A 20523-nucleotide genomic window follows, 5' to 3' on the forward strand; every position below is an offset into this window, starting at 1 on the left:
ATTGTGAATCAAAAATACAGGGGTGCTGCATTCATAACTTCTTCACTTTTTTTAGTGTTTCAGTTTACTTAGAAGAAAATCCTGAGGTAAGGCTTTAGAGTTTAAGTAGTTTCAGACATGATTCTAGAAAACACTAGGGGTTCTAGGTGAGGAGAGAAGAAACTAAGACAGGAAAACAAAAACCAAAAAAGAATAATGTGTGTGTTGGTTAGCAAATAAAGCTTAACTCTATTAGAGGATGGAGTAGATCATGTAACTCAGAGTTACAGCCCTAGAGTGATCATTACAGGAACCAGGTATCCAGCTTCCACGAGTCACTGCTGAGGGGAGATGGGCCACACAGGACCAGCCAATGGGTAGAAGGCCAGCAACCTCTGCCTCATGGCATGTACTCCGTCCTCAAAGTCAAAATCAACGTAGAGCTACAGCCCAGTAACCAAAAAAAAAAACTAGTTACTATTCGGTGTATGTCTTTCTTTAATCCCCGCACTGGGGAGGCAGAGGCAGACAGATCTCTGAGTGCAAGGTCAGCCTGGTCTACACAGTGAGTTCCAGGTCAGTCAGAGCTACATAGTGAGATCCTGTCTTTAAAGGGTTGGAGAGATGGCTCAGCGGTTAAGAGCACTGGCTGCTCTTCCAGAGGTCTTGAGTTCAATTCCCAGCAACCACATGGTGGCTCACAATCGTCTGTAATGAGATCTGGCACGTAGGCAGAACACTGTATACATAATACACAATAAATAAATCTTTTTGGGGGGGAGGTTAAGACACAGTTTCTCCATGTAGTTTTGGTGCCTGTCCTGACTCTCACTCTGTAGACCAAGCTGGCCTGGAACTCACAGAGATCCACCTGCCTCTGCCTCCCGAGTGCTGGGATTACAGGCGTGCATCTCCACTGCCCTGCTATAAATAAATCTTTAAAAAAATAAAAATTGCTTACTGTGTATTTCACACTAAAAGATGTTGTCCATATCCTCCATTTTTTTGTGGAAAATGTAGTTAGCTCCAAGCCTCTAGCTATTAGCCACTCAAGTCCACCTCAGCACTAGTCACAGTTCTCAGGACAAGCCCCTAAGCATCAAAGGCAGAGCACAGCCACTGTTGCCTGTGGGCCACCTCTAACACACACCTCCGGCTGCCCGAAACTTCAGTTTGGTGTGTGTGTGTGGGGGGGTGTCATTACAGTTTTGTTGGTGGTGGTGATAATACAAGGTCTTGCTCTGTAGTCCTTGAATTATTATCCTCCTGCCTCCATCTCCTAAACCTTGGGATTACCACCACGCCCATCTAGCCCCGATCTTCATACAGTCAGGTGGATTTCTTTCTTTCTTTCATATAAACCTTTTACATTCCTCACTCCACCTCAAAATCCAGTTTCTGGATAACCGAAACCTGTGGAGTGATAGTGTTTGTCTGAAAATCCCCCTTGCCTTCAGAACCTGAACTTCTGCCAGGCCTTGCAACCAAGTTAATAACATACTTGGAAACCACTTAAAATTCTGTACTCAATCTGTTTCCCCGCTGTATATCCAGCCTTCTGAACTCGCCTTTAAGAAAACAATGTAACCAACCTTACTATGCAACAGTATACAATACTTATGCAGTCCCATTTTACAACCTAAACTGATTCTTCCATGACCCTGACCTAGAAATATATGTGTGCCTGTGTGTGCCATGGTAATCATTTGCTGAAAGCAGCCGATAGGTTGAAAGCAACCTTAAACAAAGTAAATAACTCATAACTGTTGGAAGCAACATATGGATATAGGTTGAGAACAGTTGTTTGTGGGTCAGTAAAGTGATTTCTGCCCTCTGTGTTTTCTGTGCTGTTCAATAATCAGGAAGCCCTTTGTTAGGGAAGAACCACAAGGACAGACAGACATCAGATGCACACAAGACAGACTACAGATGACAAACTTCAGGAAGATGAAGAACGTGAGGGGAAGTGGGCGTTTCAATACTGGGCTTGCTCTTAGTCTAAACTATCCCAAGAGGAAGTGTCTGTTCTTCAGTGAGTTACCAGCAGAGCCTCTGTGTCTGAGCAAGGAAGACTAACGTCAGTGAAACCAGGCTCATTTCAGAGACATTAAAATGCAGGAAAGAGCCGGGCAGTGGTGGCAGCGCACGCCTTTAATCCCAGCACTCGGGAGGCAGAGGCAGGCAGATCTCTGTGAGTTCGAGGCCAGCCTGGGCTACCAAGTGAGTTCCAGCAAAGCTACACAGAGAAACCCTGTCTCAAAAAACCAAAAAAAAAAAAAAAAATGCAGGAAAGTATGCACCCTAAAACAGATTAAATATAGTCATTTACTCCATTTCTGGTCTGAGCCACCAAGAAAGACTTCTGGTGACCTCTCTTACCCGAAAGAAGCCACATCTAAGCAGTTGGTCTCAACTGGCCCGAGCACTGATGGGAAACCTGAAACGGGCCATCCCTAGAATTAGGCAGGTTGGCTCTTTCAGCTCTTGGTCACCCTTTCTGCCCAGAGAGTAGTGATGTGGACCTTTGATCTCAGCACTCAGAGGCAAAGGCAGGTAGATCTAAGTTCCGGCCAGCCAGATCTACAAAGTGAGACCGTCTCGAACAAACGAGCAGAGAAAAGAGTCTCCGATCTGCCTACAAGGGAAAAGGACAGTGGGGACCCTGAGAGTGACAGCCTTCAGCTGTCCCAGTGCCTCTGAGGCAGCTCCTCTTCCGAAGCAGGTGCTGGCGTCTCCACAGAGCCTGCAGTCACACACCTGAGCCCCTGAGGGGGAGACAGTCTCCTTCCGGGCGCCCTCTTCTGCACTCAGGGGAGAGCTGAGCAAAGCCTTTCCTAAATAAGAGTGAGAGTGAGGCAGTCATACCTGGTCTCTCGGTGTACGCTGCTGCTCCAGAGCCCTGTGAAGAAATGAAAACGTCTCCTTTAAAAGCTTGAAGCTGCAAACGCGGAGAAGACCGACAGTACACGCAGTCTAGTAAGAGGAGGTGCTACTCAAAGCAGGGGTTTTCGGGTTGCGGGGTTGGGGAAGGAAATGTCTTGGTTGTTTGTGTAAATTAGAATGAGCCAAATCTCTCAGGCAGGCTCCAATTTCCAAAATCTTGTGGGGCTTCCCTAGCCAGAAAAGAAACCTTGAGGAGGTGAGCCTCTCCAGCTGCACCTCCTCACATCTGTAAGGACCAATCTCCGTTTGCCTATTTCACGACACAAATATGAAGTGGGAATTTTCCAGATCTACTCAACAAGGTGCCTTTCTCTACTCCGGTTTTCACTCCTTGCTCACTCCTTACCCATTCTGAAAAAGAACTGCTGATTTGAGTGAAGAAAATCCACACGACATGGAGGTGACTGAGGCTGGGTCTCAGATAACCAGTCTGGCCTCAAACTTACTATGCACTACCATGCCCAATTTATGTGATCCTGGAAATTGAACCCAGGGCCATATGCATGTAGGCAAGCTCTTTGCCATCTGTATTACATTCCTGGTCCTGGAGATGACCTTAAAAAAAAAAAAAAAAGAAAAAAAAAGACCATCTATCCCCAAGTTGATTTTGCTAATAAGTATATTATTTATTAATTTTTTTTTAATTTTGAGACAGGGTTTTATGTAACACGAATTCTAATTTGCCCAATACCCATTATCGGTCTTTTAATAAAAAAAAAAAAAAAACCTGGAGCCAGATATTGGGGTAAATGTTGAAAGATCAGAAACACAAAGGAATAAGCCACTGTCACATCTTACCTCTAGGACTCCTTAGCCTGAAAAAGCTTCCTCAGCCAAAAAGCTTTAGTTCCTGTCCCCTCGGCCTTATATACCTCTCTCCACCCAGCCATATCACTTCCTTCTTAGGGCTGGGATTAAAGACGTGTGTGTGTGTGTGTGTGTGTGTGTGTGTGTGTGTGTGTGTGTGTGTGCTTCCCACGCAAAGGCATGAGATCTCAAGTGCTGGGATTAAAGACATGTGACTGCCAAGTACTGGGATTAAAGGTGTGTGCCACCACTGCCTGGCTCTGTTTCTCTCCTAGACTGGATCAATCTCATGTAGTCCACAGTGGCTTTGAACTCACAGAGATCCAGAATGATCTCCGCCTTAGGATTAAAGGTGTGTACCACCACTGCCTGGCCTCTATGTTTAATCTAGTGGCTTGCTCTGTCCTCTGATCTTCAGGCAAATTTTATTAGGGTACACAATATATCACCACAGTTTTACTCCATAGCACAGGCTGGCCTGGAACCTGTGGTGATTCTTCTACCAACTTCCTAAGTACTGGAATCACAGCTATGATTCCAGTTATACCACCATATTTAACTATATTAGCATACTCTTGATTTTCCATTTCTCACACAGTACGAAGACAAAACTTAGAAAAAGTTAATATAATTTTATATGTATGGCTGTTTTGCCCGAATGTATGTCTGTACATCACACGTATGCCATGGAGGCCAAAGGAGGGCATCGGATGCCCTGGAACTAGAGTTACAGACAATGAGTCACCATGTGAGTGCTGGGAATTGAACTGGGTTCTCTGGAAGAGCAGCCAGTGTTCTTAACCACTGAGTCATCTCTCTAGGCCCAGGAGAAAGCTGTGTGAGTTTGGGTATACCACATGCATGTAGGAGCCAACAAAGACTGGAAAGAGAGCATCAGATCCCCTGGAACTGGAGTTACAGGCAAGACTGTGTGCCACCGTGTGGGTGCTGGGAACCAAACCTAGGTCCTCTACAGCAGCAATATACACTCTTAACCACTGAGCCATCTGTGCAGCCCCGAGGAGAAGCTTTTGTTGGGCTAGTAAAACCATGAGGATGCTAGGTGTAACTCTTCATGTAATAATTGAACTTCATGACTAAAAAGGTATTTATGTTTTTACCATGTAGAAGGCCATCCTTCAGGTCCCACGTGGGTCTTCAGCCGTTGATACCGTTTTGTGTTTCCAAGTGTAGTCTGTTGATCCTGGAGATGATGGTCTATTTCTGGGATCAAATATGAAAAATACAATAAGTACTGACCAAAAGGTGAGGGAATTTGTTTGTTTGTTTGTTTTTTATGGTTTTTGAGATAGGATCTCATCATGTTACTCTGGCTGCTCTGGAACTTGTTATGTAGATAAGGCTGGCTTCAAACTCAGATATTTGCCAGCTTTTACCTCCTGAGTGCTGGTATTAAAGGCTTTTAAAGCTGAGGGGATCTTGTAAGAATATATGTAACTCAAATTTCTAAATGGTCTTTTATTAAAAATCCCAGAGCCAGTCGGGCAGTGGTGGCACATGCCTTTAATCCCTGCACTCAGGAGGCAAAGGCAGGTGGATCTCTGTGAGTTCGAGGCCAGCCTGGTCTACAGAGTGAGTTCCAGGACAGCCAGAGCTGTTGCAGCCAAGTTACAGACAAGACTACACAGAGAAACCCTGTCTTGGAAAAAAAATAAAGTGAGAAGAGGAGGAGGAAGAAGAGCAGAAGAGGAAGAAGAAAAGAATATACCATAGGGAAACCTGAAAGAAATTTCTGCTCTTTGGTAGTTTTTCATGTCAACTGGTGAGGATGCTCACATCATTTTGCTACTGTTGCTGTCTACCTTCTGACTGAATTCTGGTTCAAGTCCTAACAGAAGTCAGGGTGGGGGTGCTGTAGGAGCTGTAATAGAAAAAACTTTGGGGAGGTGAGACAGGAGTCAGTCCTTGAAGGTGTTGGTGTATTTAGAAAATAGTAACAAAGTAGTAAGACTGGACAAGACATTCAGAGAACAGCCTATGAGCTGTGGAGCTCCCGACAGGGCGTTTGAAGCCTGAGAAAACTGCCTGAACTTGCATGGGGTGTGTTCTGCTGAATCGGTGATAAACAACTCTGACCTAAGGGTATCTAGATGAAAGTCGAAACTCTTCTCATGATTTCAGCCTAGTAGGTAAAAGCTAAAGATTATGAACAGACTCATGATTAAAACTTACAGTTGCTATCCTTAAGTCTCTGGAGTGATTTATAATGTCTTCACAATAGAAAAATCAGAGCAAAGTTGGTCATAAACCTTGAGTAAATTGGATACTAACCTACTGGGGTGGGGGGGGGAGGTCCGCCTTGCCTCCAGAGGGCACTGTTGTTTTCACAGAAGAAAGACTTCTAAGGTTCCTAAGAGACTGCCTCTGGGCATCTGCTTTAGACAGAGCACTTGTCTGTCCAGAAACAAGCAGACAAAAAGCAAAAGCTTCCTTTTTCCTTGTCCTTTTATATAGGCTGCTACCTGGAGGCGTGGCCAGATTTAGGGTCGGTCTGCTCGCCTTAAATGATCCAATCAAGAAAACCCTTCACAGCCAGGTGTGATGGCACAACCTTTAATCCTGGCACTCAGGGAGGCAGAGGCAGGTGGATCTCTGAGTTCACCGCTAGCCTGGTTTACAAAGCCAGTTCCACAACAGCTTAGGGGTGTTACACAGAAAAACTTTGTCTCGAAAATCAAACAGAAAAAAAGAAAATTTCTTGCAAGCACTACCCAGCTAGCTTGGGTTTTAGTTGATTCCAAATGTAATCAAATTGATAACCAAAAATTAGCTCACACTTCCTACTCCTTCTCCAAGAGTGCCAATCCCTGGTGACTAAGCATTCAAATATATGAACCTAGTAGCCATCAACTTGTATACAAGTTAAACTATGGTGATAAACTTTACAATGAACACACATAATCCCCGCTGTATTTCTGTTGACACTACAGATTTCACAGACACTTCTTCTTCCTCTCTCTGACCCATCTCATCTGCTCCCAGGCCTGGGACTGACCCCTCCAGGAGTTCAGACCATAGCTCTCCCAGTCTGGGGTACTGTCCTCCCCTCCCCCCACCTCACCTTAAAATTCTGGTTGAACTCAGCTCTTGAAGGCTCTTGTGGTCAGGTGCCTGTCTATCTCACTCTCTAGGGACCCTGGCCAGCAAGCAGATCTGTGCTGTTGGCTCACTTAAGGACCCAGAGCAGAAAATTCCTCAAGTGCCCATCTAACAGTTCACCAAGCAGGTAAACGCCCTCAACTTCAAAGAAAGCAGGTTAACTATAACATGAATTCCGAACCGCATCTCAGAAAAACATTAATCATAACAATGGTTTCAAAGAGCACAAACATTGGGAAAACTTTTTACCCCTCTATCCGCTACACCCTCCCTTAGGAGGCCTGGCCCTGGGATCCCGCTTCCCGCCACTCTTCCGATTTTGCAAAAGAAGGCGATCTGCGACCCCGGAGAAATTACTTCCCCCAAGAGCCCACCGCCTGGGGTACAAACTACTCACCGGGGCGACAGCCCTAGGAGACCGAAGAGAAAGAAGGAGGAGGTGGCTCTGCGGGGAACAGGGAGGGACCTCCTGGGAAACGAAACTGAAACTTTGCAGCCCTGGTCTCTGGGGCAGGACGCGCCTCTGCTCTGTCCGGGCTGTGCAAAGTCCCTGAGCCCCCACACCAGCCAGACGCCGACAGCCATGGCCTCCAGTTCCTGCCCGCCGTCCCCGCTCCTCGTGCGGCTGCCGGAGGCCATCCCCTGGGCGCACAGGAAGCTGGAGAAATACTTCCAGAGCCGGGCCTCCGGAGGCGGGGAGTGCTCTGTCCAGCCCGTGGGTCCCAGCGCCCCCGACACCTTCGAGGTGAAGTTCCTACAAAGGGCAGGTGAGCCGGGGCAAGGGAACTGGGCCAGGATCGGGGGCAAAGGCGGACCCTTGCAGGTTTCCAAACAGGCCGTTCATGCTTCCGAGGAGAGCCCACGAGAGTGCGGCACTGCCTGTGGGGGACGCTGTCGCCCATAGACTTCCTCCATCCCACAGTGGGGGAGAGCGCCTTAGATGTGCCCAGCCTCTGACCTGGTTTGGCTGCTTCCTAGGGATACTTTCCATTTGCTCTCCGAGTTGCCCAGTTTCCCAGCAGACCGAATTGAGAGGAGAAAAGAAAGTGTGGGGGTGGGGATTGGGGCGGAAACCCAGGGCCCTGTGCTAGCTAGGCAAGTGCTCCACCAACCGAGCGAGCAGCGTGTTACACCCCAAACCACTTTCCTGTTGTAAATCATGATTCCCTTGACTTGTTTTTTAAAGATTACAAAATAATATATGATCAGTTTAAAAAGATACACAATGGAAACATGTTCATGTGTTCTTTTCTGTGAATCAGCTAATGCATACACATTTAAATCACTCTAAACTTTTGGATTCTTGGTTTGGCAGGGCTTTCCCCACTTAACTATGCAGTAAATATTATTCTATGTCATTGAGAGAGTTGAGACCATTGCAGAAGCACGGGCTTCCCTCCACCCCTTTGAGACAGGGTCTCATGTGCCCTTGGCTGGCCTTGAACTCGTCATCCCCCGACCTCTACCATTTAAGTGCTAGGTTTGTGGGTGTACAGTACCATGCCCAGACTAGAAACATGACTTCTGATAACCAAATGATGCTCTATAGTAAAATTTGAGCTGCCTGCTTTTGAGTTCTGAGTAACTTTCTCCCATCAACAACCTGCTCTTCCAGAATGCCAGAACCAACTGCTCAGGTTCTCTGTATACTTTAGTTTTTACTGTGAGACAGAACTTTTCCTGGGGGAAGACACAACACACACACACACACACACACACACACACACACACACACACACACACAAACATCTGCTCACCTCAGATCGGGAGCCCACCACAGACCAAAGGAAAAATACCACCAAAGCCCAGTTTGGTGAACCAATGATTTTTATTGGGGGTTACTTACTGGGGTATGGGTGAGGGGTCACTCACAGGAGCAGAAATGACTCAAAGACAGCTGTATCCCCAAACCCATCCCAGCATGGCTGACAGCTCACAGAGCCTGGGAACCTGGAGCACACTGCACAGCCTGCAGGTGCTGTGCCCGTGTCTCGAGACCCCCAAGCAAGACCACCACAGAGCCAGTATCCGATGCAAGTCCAAAGGGGGTTATTAAAACAAGCAAGCCCGGGCTTGGTCCGCGTCCAACACTCTGCCTATGCAGGTGAAGGAGGATGGCCCTGAGCTCTCAGGGTGAGGGTTTTTAAAGGGGAAAACCACAAGCTAGGGGGTACAAGCCTTTGCATTTCAGGGTCATACTTCAGTTAACAGGAACATTTAGCCAAGAGAAGAACTACAGAAGACAAAACACATTTGGACTCTCCCAGTACTTTTGGAGATGTTGATGGATTAAGCCTTTGTTTTAGCTGTTTCTTGGCCAGGAGCCTACTCATCCTGAGGGCGGGGGTGGCCTTGACCAGAGTCTTAGCTAGGTGTTTATGTCTCTGGAACTTGGTTCAGCTTTTTATCTTAGTATTACTAGAAATGAAGTTTTCTTTAAAATGGAGTTTGTTTTGCTCTCTCATAGGCAGCTCCACAGGTTGGACAGTGTCCTTTCCAAGTGACTCTGGTCTAGACCTCTTCCAGGCAACTCGGTTGGTTTCTGTTTCTTCTGGGCAGACAGTCTGGTGTCCTCAGTGCAGCTTGGCTTGTTTGAGTCTTAACTGCCACTCTGTTCTGGGTGTCTCAGAAGGACTCTCAACAGTCTTCATTGATTACTCTAGCAGGTTGGGGGGGTCTGGTGAATCTGGTCAGTTTCAGGGACTTCCTGAAGCTAGTTTAAGTTGTTGACCTTCCTGCTTTAGGAGCTTCCTTCCCCACAGGATGGAATGTTTTGATCTGAGGAAACTTACACACCGGGCCCACATCCTGGCTTCACCCACCTAAACAAGACAACCTAACATGTATTTCCATAGTGTTTACCTTGTGTGAGGGATTAAAGCCATCTAGAGATTCTTAAACGGTATGGAAGGCCAGTGTGGTAGCACATGCCTTTAATCCCAGTGCTCTGGCGGCAGAGACAGGCAGATGTTTGTGAGTTCAAGGCCAGCCAGGTCTACATAGGGAGTTCCAGAACAGCCAGAACTACATAGTGAGACTCTCAAAAACAAACAAATAAAAAGCAAGCAAACAAAAAGCATGGGAGAATATGGGTAGCTTGTGTGAAAGTCCTAAGCCTATAAGGGATATCTCTGGATTTTGGTGTCCTTGGAAGTTCCTAGATCAACCCAGAGAGGACCTTGAGGGTCATCTGCAAATTCTCTCTCATTTCTGTGTGAATGTGTGTGTGTTTAATGTCTCCCTGAAGCTAAGGAGAGAGTACTGGAACAGGAAGAGCACCAGATGTCAATTGATGGCAAACCCGTGCCCATTTTCCTGGAGACCATTAAAAAGCCAGTAGATGACCCAAGCTCCAGACCTCCATCTTTGACACAGTCGTCAGCTGAGACAGAAAGTTCCAGACCTCCATCCTTGACACAGTCGTCAGCTGAGACAGAAAGTTCCAGACCTCCATCTTTGACACAGTCGTCAGCTAACAGTCCAGACCTCCATCTTTAACACAGTCGTCAGCTGAGACACCAAGCTCCAGACCCCATCTTTGACACAGTCTCTGGTTGAAGCCCTGTCTGATGAAGAGCCTGTTTCTAACTCTGTTGACACTATTGTCCAAAAGGTGAGTGTTGACAGAGGAGCTGGCACTGTTTCTGCAACTGCCTCTGGTCACCACTTCCGCCTTTTTTGGTCCAGCAGCCTTGTGCCGGGGACTAGCTATGAGCTAAGTGCCCCGTCTAGGCACCGGGCTACAGAAGTGAGTAAGCAGGGACAAGATTCCTGTCCTCACGCAGCCCGTACTGGGGTAAGGAGGGACACAGACCATAAGCAAGTAAATGAACTGAGGATAAGTACTTCAAAGACAGAGACATGCTAGGAAAATAAAAAGGGGAGCTTTGCCTTAGAGAGGAACAGGGTGAGGGCTCGCAAGGGGAAGATGGGAGACCTTCTTGCTGAGGTGACATTTAGCCTGAGGCTTAAATGGTGAGAAGGCACCAGCCATAAAAAAAAAAAAAAAAAAATGCATTCAACAAATAGATAGGAACTGCTTACTATGTTCCAGGCACTGTTGTAGGCGCTGGGGCCACAGGCACATTGTGGACCGCTCTTAGGGCCCTTCACATCCAGTAAGGGAAACAAAGAACAGTAAATAGATGTATAATAAAATTCTTTTTTTTTTTTTCCGAGACAGGGTTTCTCTGTGTAGCTTTGTGCCTTTCCTGGAGCTCACTTGGTAGCCCAGGCTGGCCTCAAACTCACAGAGATCCGCCTGACTCTGCCTCCCAAGTGCTGGGATTAAAGGCGTGCGCCACCAACGCCCAGCCTGAGAAAGAATGCTCTGTGTGGATTAAAGCTCATCTGAAAAAACCTTGAGTGGGAACAAATCATTAGACATTTTGCTTTTATATTATATTCAATATGCCTATATCCTTTTTATCCAAATCTGGTATTTCTATTGCGTCACTAAACTTCTAAAAACCAAGTCTAAAAGGACTTAGTAACTTTGCATGAGTTAAGTGTTTTAAGGGGTTTTCTTGAAGTAAGAGGGTAAGTGAGAAAAAAAGAAAAAAGCATATTGACATGGGGTAGGACCGAGAATCTTCCTTGGATTTAGAACTACCTAACTCTTTCTTGAGGACCACAGCAACTTCATGGAGAGCAGCGATGCCTTATCTCCACCCTTAGCCCCCAAGATTAAGCTAATGGTAGCTCTAGACACAGATCTCTCTTGGGCACAGAGTTTTAGAAAATGTTCGTGCCCAGGCTTCATTGCAAACCAGTTCTATGAGCCTCTTCAATGAGCCCTGGCCTTGACTTTCTTTGTTTAATTCACCTTTAAACTCCCCCAAGGTGAGTCCAATGTGCAAACAGAGCTAACAAGCCTGGCTCATGGCAGACTGCACTTCTCAGAGGATTTAAAGAGTCAGCTAAGAAAAAAAGAAAAAAAGATCGTGGTCATTTGTGTAGTTCCTGGGGGTCTTTCTGAAAATGGGGTTGATATCCAAGAGATCTTATTTGTACCTGTGCCTTTTAAACTTTCAGATCTTTCTTGCTGTGACCGCTGAGCTGAACTGTGAACTGCTCTCCAAAGAGCAGAGAGCACGCATAGCCGCTGTGCTGCCCTGGCGTCAAAAGCGTGGAGGGTGAGGATGGAATTGCAAAGGTGTGTGGCAGCTTCAGAGATATTGAGACGATACATCACTTTTTGAGCATGCAGCTTTTGGAAAGTGAGCAGAAACAGAAGTACCCCCCACAAAAATACCCCCCTTCTGATGTGGACAGAGAGCCACCCAACCAGCAAGACCGGGTCCGAGGCTTTTCCTCTTTGGAACCAAAAGCCAAGTTAGAAGTTTTTGAGAACTGTTTTGAAGTTTCTGTGCTTCTCCTTGAATATTTCAGACATGCCTGTCCTGGTAGAATACAGTCCATAGAGAAAAAATTTGGTGTGAACATTGAAATCCAAGATAGTGCTCCCGACATGGTCTCTGTACGATTCACACCCAGGCAGTCAGACAACGTAAACTTAGAAGCAGCTTGTGATTCTTTTGTGAAAGACTTTCAGAAGTGCACCCAAGCTCTGAAGCAAGATTGTGTCTCTTTAGAGGACCCTCAGAAAGCAAAGGAACTCAGACAGGAGTTGAATCGCTGCTTTCCAAAGCTCCTGATAAAGGGGCAGGGGGAAATGCTAACTCTCCTCGGCTCTCAAGCTGACATTTCAGCTGCCACAGAAAAAGTCTCCCAAACTTCCCTCAAGACACCTGTGAAAATAATGGCGTCTGGTTACAGGATGGGGATTGAAGTTGATTCGACTCACTTTAAGCTTCTAAAACCGGAATTGCTCCAGGAAATCTCAGAGATAGAGCAGAAGTATAACACCTGCAGCAAAATCCAGGAGAAAGGCCAGAAAACCTGCATCCTATTTGACACCAAGGATAAGGAGGTTGACCTGTCTGTGCACTCTTATGCAAGTTTCACTGACGCCTTCCAACATGCCACGTGCCAGCTAAGGACAGAAGTCCTGCCGCTGAAACACTTGGGCAAGGGGAAAGCTCACTTACATAAGACCAAGTTTGTGGACGACTTAAAAAAAAAGCACCCCAGTGTACACTTCGAGATATCTCAAGAGTCAATGACTTTCATTGGTTTGCCGAATCAGCTTGCGCAGGCGAAGCAGTATGTCTTCAAAAGAGTGGGACTGCCCCCATCGTCTGGAGAGAAAATAAATGGGGATCATGAAACACCCATGGATATCGACAGGGATGACTCACATTCGGCTTTACCTCCTCCCAGAGGCTCGGCCGATAGCTCTGGGGCCTTGAAGGAGAAGAGCGTGGAAGACATCTGTGCCATCTGCATGGATACCATTAGCAACAAGCGTGTGCTCCCTAAGTGCAAGCATGAGTTCTGCACCCCCTGTATCGCCAGAGCCTTGTCAATCAAGCCTGTCTGTCCTGTGTGTCAGACTTCCTACGGTATCCAGAAAGGGAACCAGCCAGACGGAGGAACCATGACTTGCAGCACGTTAAGACAGTCCCTTCCAGGTTATGAGGACTGTGGCACAATTGTGATTCAGTATGCCATGAAAGATGGCATCCAAACAGTAAGTGTGCCTGAGGACTTCGAGTTTCTTTTTGCTTCGCTAGAATGAGCAGCGCCCAGGGGGTCGTCCTGTAGCCTCTTAAATAATGATTTTCCCAGGAAATCGTTCTGTGATTGTGGATAGGGACATAATAGAGAGAGGCAAAGTTCATATTGTTTGCTTAGAATTCACATGCTTTTTAAACTAGTTTCACCATGTTGGGGACTGAACCCAGCATCTTGTGCATACCAAGCAAGCACTACTGAGCTACACCTCTAGCCTTTCATGTCTTTTTTAAAGGTAAAGATCATATGTTAGGATGGGAGGAGCTGGGTAGCTAGTGTCATTTGAAGAGAACTGTCAATTATTCAGAATATGAGCAAAAAAGTATATATTTTTTTGGGTTTTCAATAGGCTTCACCTCCAGTGAGCACACCTTTAGTATAATAAAATTCAGAGGCATACCATTTTTTATATTAACATTTTCTTTTCTTCATACAGAAGGAGCACCCAAACCCAGGAAAGCCCTATCCTGGAACACATCGAACAGCATACTTGCCTGATAATGAAGAGGGAAGAAAGGTCTTGGATCTGCTCCGAGAAGCCTTTCAAAAAAGGCTGATTTTCACAATAGGGTACTCTCGAGCAACAGGAGCCTCAGATGTCATTACATGGAATGACATCCATCACAAAACATCCACATTTGGAGGGCCAGAAAAGTAAGAGCTTTTTGAGATGTAATGGTTGCTGAACAACATATAGGTTGTTAAATGCTGCAGTTTGAGGCTGTGGGTGTGAAAAGATGTTCTAGCAGGAGATGTTAGCCCTGTGTCTTCGGGTTACTGTTGCTCTGATGACCAAAAGCAAGTTGGGGAAGAAAGGGTTTATTTGACTGACATATCCTGGATCAGAGTCACTGAGGGAGGACAAGGCAGGAACTACTCAAACAGGGCAGGAACCTGAAGGCAGGAACTGATGCAGAGGCCATGGAGGAGTGCTGCTTACTGGCTAGTAAGTTACTGGCATACTCCCCATGGCTTGCTCAGCCTGCTTTCTTATAGAACCCAGGACCACCAGCCCAGGGGTGGCACCACTGACAATAGGCTGGGTTCTTCCCACATCAATCACTAAATTAAGAAAATTCGCTACAGACATGCCAACAGTCCGATCTTATGGAGGCAATTTCTCTGTGTAACCCTGGCTATCCTGGAACTCACTTTGTAGATCAGGCCAGCCTGCCTCTGTGCTAAAATTGTGTGCCACCACCACCCCAGGAGGAACTTTCTCAATTGAGGTTCCCTCCTCTCTGATGACTCCAACTTGTGTCAAGTTGACATAAAATTCTAGACAACACGCATAGCAAAATACTAACCCATAACGATAATTTCAAAGACAAAAAAATTGGTCCCAGCCAGGCAGTGGTGGTGGTGCATGCCTTTAATCCCAGAATTTGAGAGGCAGAGGCAGGTAGAACTCTGAGATTGAGGCCAACAGAGGGAGTACCAGGACATCCAGGGATATGTGGAGAAACAGTCTTGAAAACAAGAAATTGGTCCCCAACCTTCTACTCCACCTTTCTATTTTATTATTATTATTATTATTATTATTATTGTTTTTCGAGACAGGGTTTCTCTGTGTAGCTTTGGAGCCTATCCTGGAACTCACTCTGTAGACCAGGCTGGCCTCGAACTCACAGAGATCCACCTGTCTCTACCTCCCAAGTGCTGGGATTAAAGGCGTGCGCCACCACCCCCGGCCTCTACTCCACCGTTCTTAACGTATGACTTGGTTATTAAATTTTGTATCAAAGCTGGACAGTGGTGGTCCATGCCTTTAATCCCAGTACTCAGGAGGCAGAGGCAGGCGGATCTCTGAACTTGAGGACAGCCTGGTCTACAGATTAAGTTCCAGGACAGCCAGCCAGGGCTACACAGAGAAACCTTGTCTTAACAAAAAAATAAATAAATAAAAAGGGTATTTCAGAATCCAAGATGAATGGTATCCGAGTTGATTTAATTTAGGCTTTCATATCGATTTGAAAGGTAGAAGCTAGGAATGTTATTTGCTTTGACTTCTTTTTTATTTTTTTTAGATTTATTTATTTTTATGTACATTAGTGTTTTGCCTACATTTATGTCTGTGTGAAGGTGTCAGATTCCCTGAAGTTACAGACAGGTGTGAGCTGCCATGTGGGTGTTGGGAATTGAACCAGGGTCCTCTGGAAAAGCAGCCTGTGCTCTTAACCACTGAGCCATCTCTCCAGCCCTGCTTTGATTTCTTTTAAGGTCATCTTATTCTCCTCCCTCACTCCTGTCTTCCCATCGGTCCACAGAGATGCTGAACTCACACGGCTGGTACATGATAGAAAAAAGTCTTAGTTATAAAGAGTCCCAAGATGGGGGCGGGGAGATGTATTCCAGGAAATCTGAAATCTGATTCTACCTTATAAAACTCAGAATTCCTCTACTCGTGGCATCCAAAAGAAATATATCCTGAGACCTTTTCAAATCTCTCAATTTGAAAATCCTACTGTCATACGATTACCTGTTCTGTAGAATATGGCATTTATAACATTACGTGCATCAGTGCTTAGAATAAGCTAAGAATATGAGCAACCTGGCTGAAAAACAGATGCTGGTCAGTCAGCTGGGCACTTAAGTGACTAGATATCGGGCACTGTCTGGATTGCCTGAGGGTGTTGGAACCCAGAGTACTAGATGCTAAAATGCAAATTGTATAGATTTTATTGTTGTTGTTTTGAGACGGGATCTCTCTGTGTGGCCCAGGCTGGCCTCAAACGCACAGAGATCTGACTGCTGTCACCCTCCGAGTGCTGGGACTAAAGGCCTGTGCCACCACACCCAGCTACTGTACAGATTCTTAAGAATTATTTGGAAAAAAAAAAAAACTAAAGGGATTCTTTTTTTCTTCATGCAGTTTTGGCTACCCTGATCCTAATTACCTGAAACGTGTCAAGGAGGAGCTGAAAGCGAAAGGAATTGAGTAAGGAAAGCGCTGAGAAGATGTCTGTCCACTTTCCAAAGAAGTGTGTCAGGAGATCGTATTTGTACAGGCCTAAATCTTTTTAGAAAACTATAGCTTTTTTTGTGTTAAGTAGATGTAGTTTCTATAAAAGCAGAAATCTGCTTGCCAGTCATTTCTAGAGTGTTACTGTTTCACGGAAGGCAAAATATAAAGGGCATGGGCTGGGGAGGTCATCCATAAGTTGTGAAGACATGAGCTCAGATCAGCAGCAGCCACGCAAAGGCTGGTATGATGGCATACGCTTATAATCTTAGCACTGGTGAGTGGAGATGGGAGGATTCCTGGAGCGTACTGGCCAGCTAGTCTAGCCCAAACCATGAGCTCCAGGTTTACTGAGAGACCTTGTCTCAAGAAATCGGGTGCATGGGAGCATGATGACACATGCCTTTAATGCCAGTACTCGGGAGGCAGAGGCAGGTGATTTCTGTGAGTTCCAGGACAGCCTGGTCTACATAGACCAAGTTCCAGGACAGCCAGGGCTACATGGTAAGACCCTGTCTCAAAACAAACAAAATAAATATGAGGTGGACAGAAATAAAGACATCTAGCATCACCCTCTGGCTGCCATATGCACCTACACACATGTGTACACATGTGTGTGCTCCACACACACATATGCACATATACACACACAGAGAAAAGTTCTAGAAAAGAAAAAGATAAGGGATTTCAAATTTTTGCTGAGGAAGTCTGATCTCATTCTTGTGTTATGGTTGGGATGCTGACTATTATGAAATCATCTTCTGTGTCTTTCACTTGAACCATTGGCAACTAATTGAACCTCTCCAGTTTTTTGTTTTGCTTGAGACAGGGTCTCACTGTGTAGCTCTTGAACTTGCCTTGGAGACCAGATTGGTCTTGAAGTTAGATCTGCCTGCATCAGCCTCCTGAGTGCTGGGATTAAAGACATGTGCTATATGCCCAGTTATATTTGTTTGTTTGGGGGTTTTTGTTGTTGCTTTTTATTTTTGATTGCTTTGGTTTTGGTGTTGGGATTTAAACCCAAGATCAATAAGTTCCATCCCTAGACCTTTGATCCTATTCCATGGCCATCTCTAGTAGTACATTAGTTGTTTGCTTTTAATCCCTGCCTGGACAAGTAAAACCCTCGGGTAAATGGGAAATTTAAAAACAGGATTGCCTGGAGAAGACCACACTTCCTTCCCTACCCACAGCAAGAAACGTGTCCAGGTCAGGCAACTTTTGATAATAAATAGAACAAGAAGAGTCTTGTTTCTCAGGATACTGAGCCTAGTAGACAGTTGGTGTTTAATGTGTGTTTGTGGCCTCACTCAGGTGGCTAGTAGCTCAGCAAAGGGATGTGCACATGAAGATTTGCTCCTCAGATCACTGGCAAAAGCAGGACTGGGAACCTTGGCATTCATTTGGCAAACAGTTTCTTACTCCAACAAGTATTGGTTAGACTCTGGCCAGGCCTTTATCATAGGCGCTACTCTTCACCGATCCTTGGAGTCCACCCCAAAGGGTGCCCTTGTCTTGCCACAGAAGTGCAACGTGTTTTTCACATTTTACCCCAACGTTTTGAATATATTCTGTTTCAAATTTTAACAGATAAATAATCGTGCCTTAGTTTAGCATTTTCTAATAACTGCTACCTGAAATGTAGTGATTTTTTGTTTTGTTTTTTTTGGGGGAGGGGGTTGTTTGTTTTTTGGTTTTTGGTTTTTCGAAGTTTTTTGTTTCTTAATTCTTTGACTGAATCCCACCAATTTGTGTTATCTCTCTCATGGTTTTTTTAGTCCTTTCCCTGGACATGAGTGAAGGAGAGAATTAAACCTACTTTAGAGTCTGTATGGCATGTCACAGTACACTGTAAGCGGTCCTCCAAAACAGAAGAAAATAGTACACAGTGATCTGGTGATCTGTGTTACAACTGCTGTCCAAAATGGTAGATGACCTGTCTTGAACTTTTCCTTAAGACACACATAAAAAACATTTTGGCCAGATAATAATAGCAAGCATTTATTGAGTACTTATTCTGCACGTACTTTACATTGATGTGATCAATACAATTAGTAGCTGTAGTCTTTGAACCGAAAATTGATGTGCAGAGTATCAGTCAGTCACCAAAGGTAACATAATTAAGTAGAAGTGGTAACTTTTACCTCAGTCTCGGTTTTTGGTTTTTTTTGTTTTGTTTTGGTTTTTGTTTTTTGAGACAGGGTCTCATGTCGCCCAGACTAGCCTCTTCCTATGTAGCCAATGCTGTTCTTGAACTCTGACCTTCCTGTCTTACCTCCTACCCAAGTTCTTGCATATATCCTAGGCTGATCTTTGTTGCTGGTTTTTCTTTTGCTCTTTTACTCTTTGGGGGGCTGGGGGACCATCACCCAGCTCCCAAATAATCACATAGAGATTTACTCTTTCTTATGAGTGCCCAGTCTTAGCTTGGCTTATTTCTAGCCAGCTTTTCTTAAATTACCTTGTCTACCTCTTGCCTCTGGTCTTTTACCTTTTTCTATTTCTGTATATCTTTTCTTTCCTTCTTATTCTGTGTCTGGGTGTCTGGCCCCTGACATCCTCCTCTCCTCCTTTTCTCACTCCCTGATCTCTCTTCCCAGATTTCTCCTCCTATTTATTCTCTCTGCCTGGCAACCCCACCTATCCTTTCTTCTGCCTCGCTGTTGGCCGCTCAGCTCTTTATTAGACCAATGAGGTGTTTTAGACAGGCAAAGTAACGCAGCTTCTCAGAGTTAAACGAATGCAACATAGAAGAATGCAATACATCTTTACATCATTAAACAAATGTTCTCCAGCATAAATGAATGTAATACATCTTCAATAAATATTCCACAACAAATCTCTCAGGATCTGCCTTCCTGAGCCTCCAGAGTGTACGGATGCACCACTATGCCTTCACTTCGACATCCAGCTTAGACCTTCTACTGTTGAGGATTCACCACGTTTTTTTATCATTAAGACTAACTGATCATTTTCTGTCTTCTAATCTAGTAGTTAAATTTACTCCAAAGAAGCAAAAAGTTGGTTTTTGTTAAGTTCTGGATCTTGCATTTCATCACATGTGCAGAGGCAAATTCCATATGGTGTGAGTGCTTAATGGCGTTTGGATTTCTGCTTTTGCAAGGTGTTATTATCTGCCTTAAATAAACTAGATCCTTATTTACAACAGATTGTGTGGTTTCCCTCATTTCTCATTACTTTTCCCTTAGGTTGGAATTCTGAGTGTTTCCTTTGACACACACAGTATACAGTGGTGTGGGGGCGTTTTGGGGTTGCTTCATAGACTTCACTTTTGATTGCAAAAAAATCGTATTTCTCAGTACTTTTCCTGTCTAGTGAATACAGGTTGCTATAGAGACAGAAGTAGACCACAGGGACAGTGAGATGGGTCAGAGGGTAAAGGCGCTTGCTGCCAAGTTTAACAACCTGAGTTTGATGCCTGGAACCCACATGGTGGAAGGAGAGGACCAACTCCTGCAAGGTGTCCTCTGCTGCATGCATGTCATGGCACACACACACCCCAACAAATAAAGGATTTTTCCTTTTGTTTCATCCTGATGTGTAGGAATGTTTTGCTTACATGTATTGCATGCACTGCGTATAGACAGCGCCTTCAGAGATCAGAAGAGGGTGTCTGGATCTCCTGGAACTGGAGTCACAGACAGTTGAGAGCTATCATGTAAGCTGGGAATGCAATCCAGGCCCTCTACCAGAGCAACAAGCCCTGAGCCATCGCTCCAGCCCAATAAATGCTGTTGTTCTTTTAAGTAGGCTTCAGGCTTCATCTTTTCGAATTATAGAAAGCATATTTAGTCTCCTATCAAACCTATTGCCCTGTCCTTGCTTACTGAGCACCAGCAGCGGATTGGGGGCACTCTCCTCTGCAAAGGAAAACTTGAAAAAAAAAATCAAGATATTTAATATTTCCTTAAAAATAACATCAAGATAGAAGTTAGGAGGAAAATCAAACTATTATTTAATTTCTTATTCCTTTTTTTCTGAGATAGGGTTTCTCTGGAACTTTCTTATTCTTATCTCACTGTTTTCGAGCTGCTGCTGCTTTGAGCTCTATAAGG

The 20523-nt window shown here is 45.1% G+C and overlaps 2 protein-coding genes across 5 annotated transcripts in view; one reads left to right on the forward strand and one right to left on the reverse strand.

Moving 5' to 3' along the window:
• Parp9 (poly(ADP-ribose) polymerase family member 9) overlaps positions 1 to 7896 on the reverse strand; it is a 37641-nt gene extending 29745 nt beyond the window's left edge. Inside the window, exons 1-3 of one of the 4 annotated variants that reach the window (XM_028862649.2) lie at positions 7808 to 7896; positions 4851 to 4953; positions 2845 to 2878 (exon numbers count right to left, since the gene is read on the reverse strand). In XM_028862649.2, coding sequence (XP_028718482.1) covers positions 2845 to 2878; positions 4851 to 4865 — 49 coding nt within the window. In that variant the 5' untranslated portion in view covers positions 4866 to 4953; positions 7808 to 7896. Of the gene's footprint in view, positions 1 to 2844; positions 2879 to 4850; positions 4954 to 6811; positions 7069 to 7098; positions 7215 to 7246; positions 7335 to 7807 lie in introns of those variants that run through there. The other 3 variants (XM_028862647.2, XM_028862648.2, XM_028862650.2) reach the window with 3 other exon arrangements.
• Positions 7388 to 16784, forward strand: Dtx3l (deltex E3 ubiquitin ligase 3L). Its single transcript, XM_028862653.2, is given in 7 exon segments — positions 7388 to 7616; positions 10097 to 10275; positions 10397 to 10462; positions 11884 to 11966; positions 11968 to 13441; positions 13922 to 14139; positions 16358 to 16784. Coding segments are annotated over 7 exon segments (2274 nt in total). The 5' UTR covers positions 7388 to 7432; the 3' UTR covers positions 16428 to 16784.
• The last annotated feature ends 3739 nt before the right edge of the window (positions 16785 to 20523 follow it).

Source organism: Peromyscus leucopus, chromosome 12, assembly GCF_004664715.2.
Source record: "Peromyscus leucopus breed LL Stock chromosome 12, UCI_PerLeu_2.1, whole genome shotgun sequence".
NCBI classification, from domain to species: domain Eukaryota; kingdom Metazoa; phylum Chordata; class Mammalia; order Rodentia; family Cricetidae; genus Peromyscus; species Peromyscus leucopus.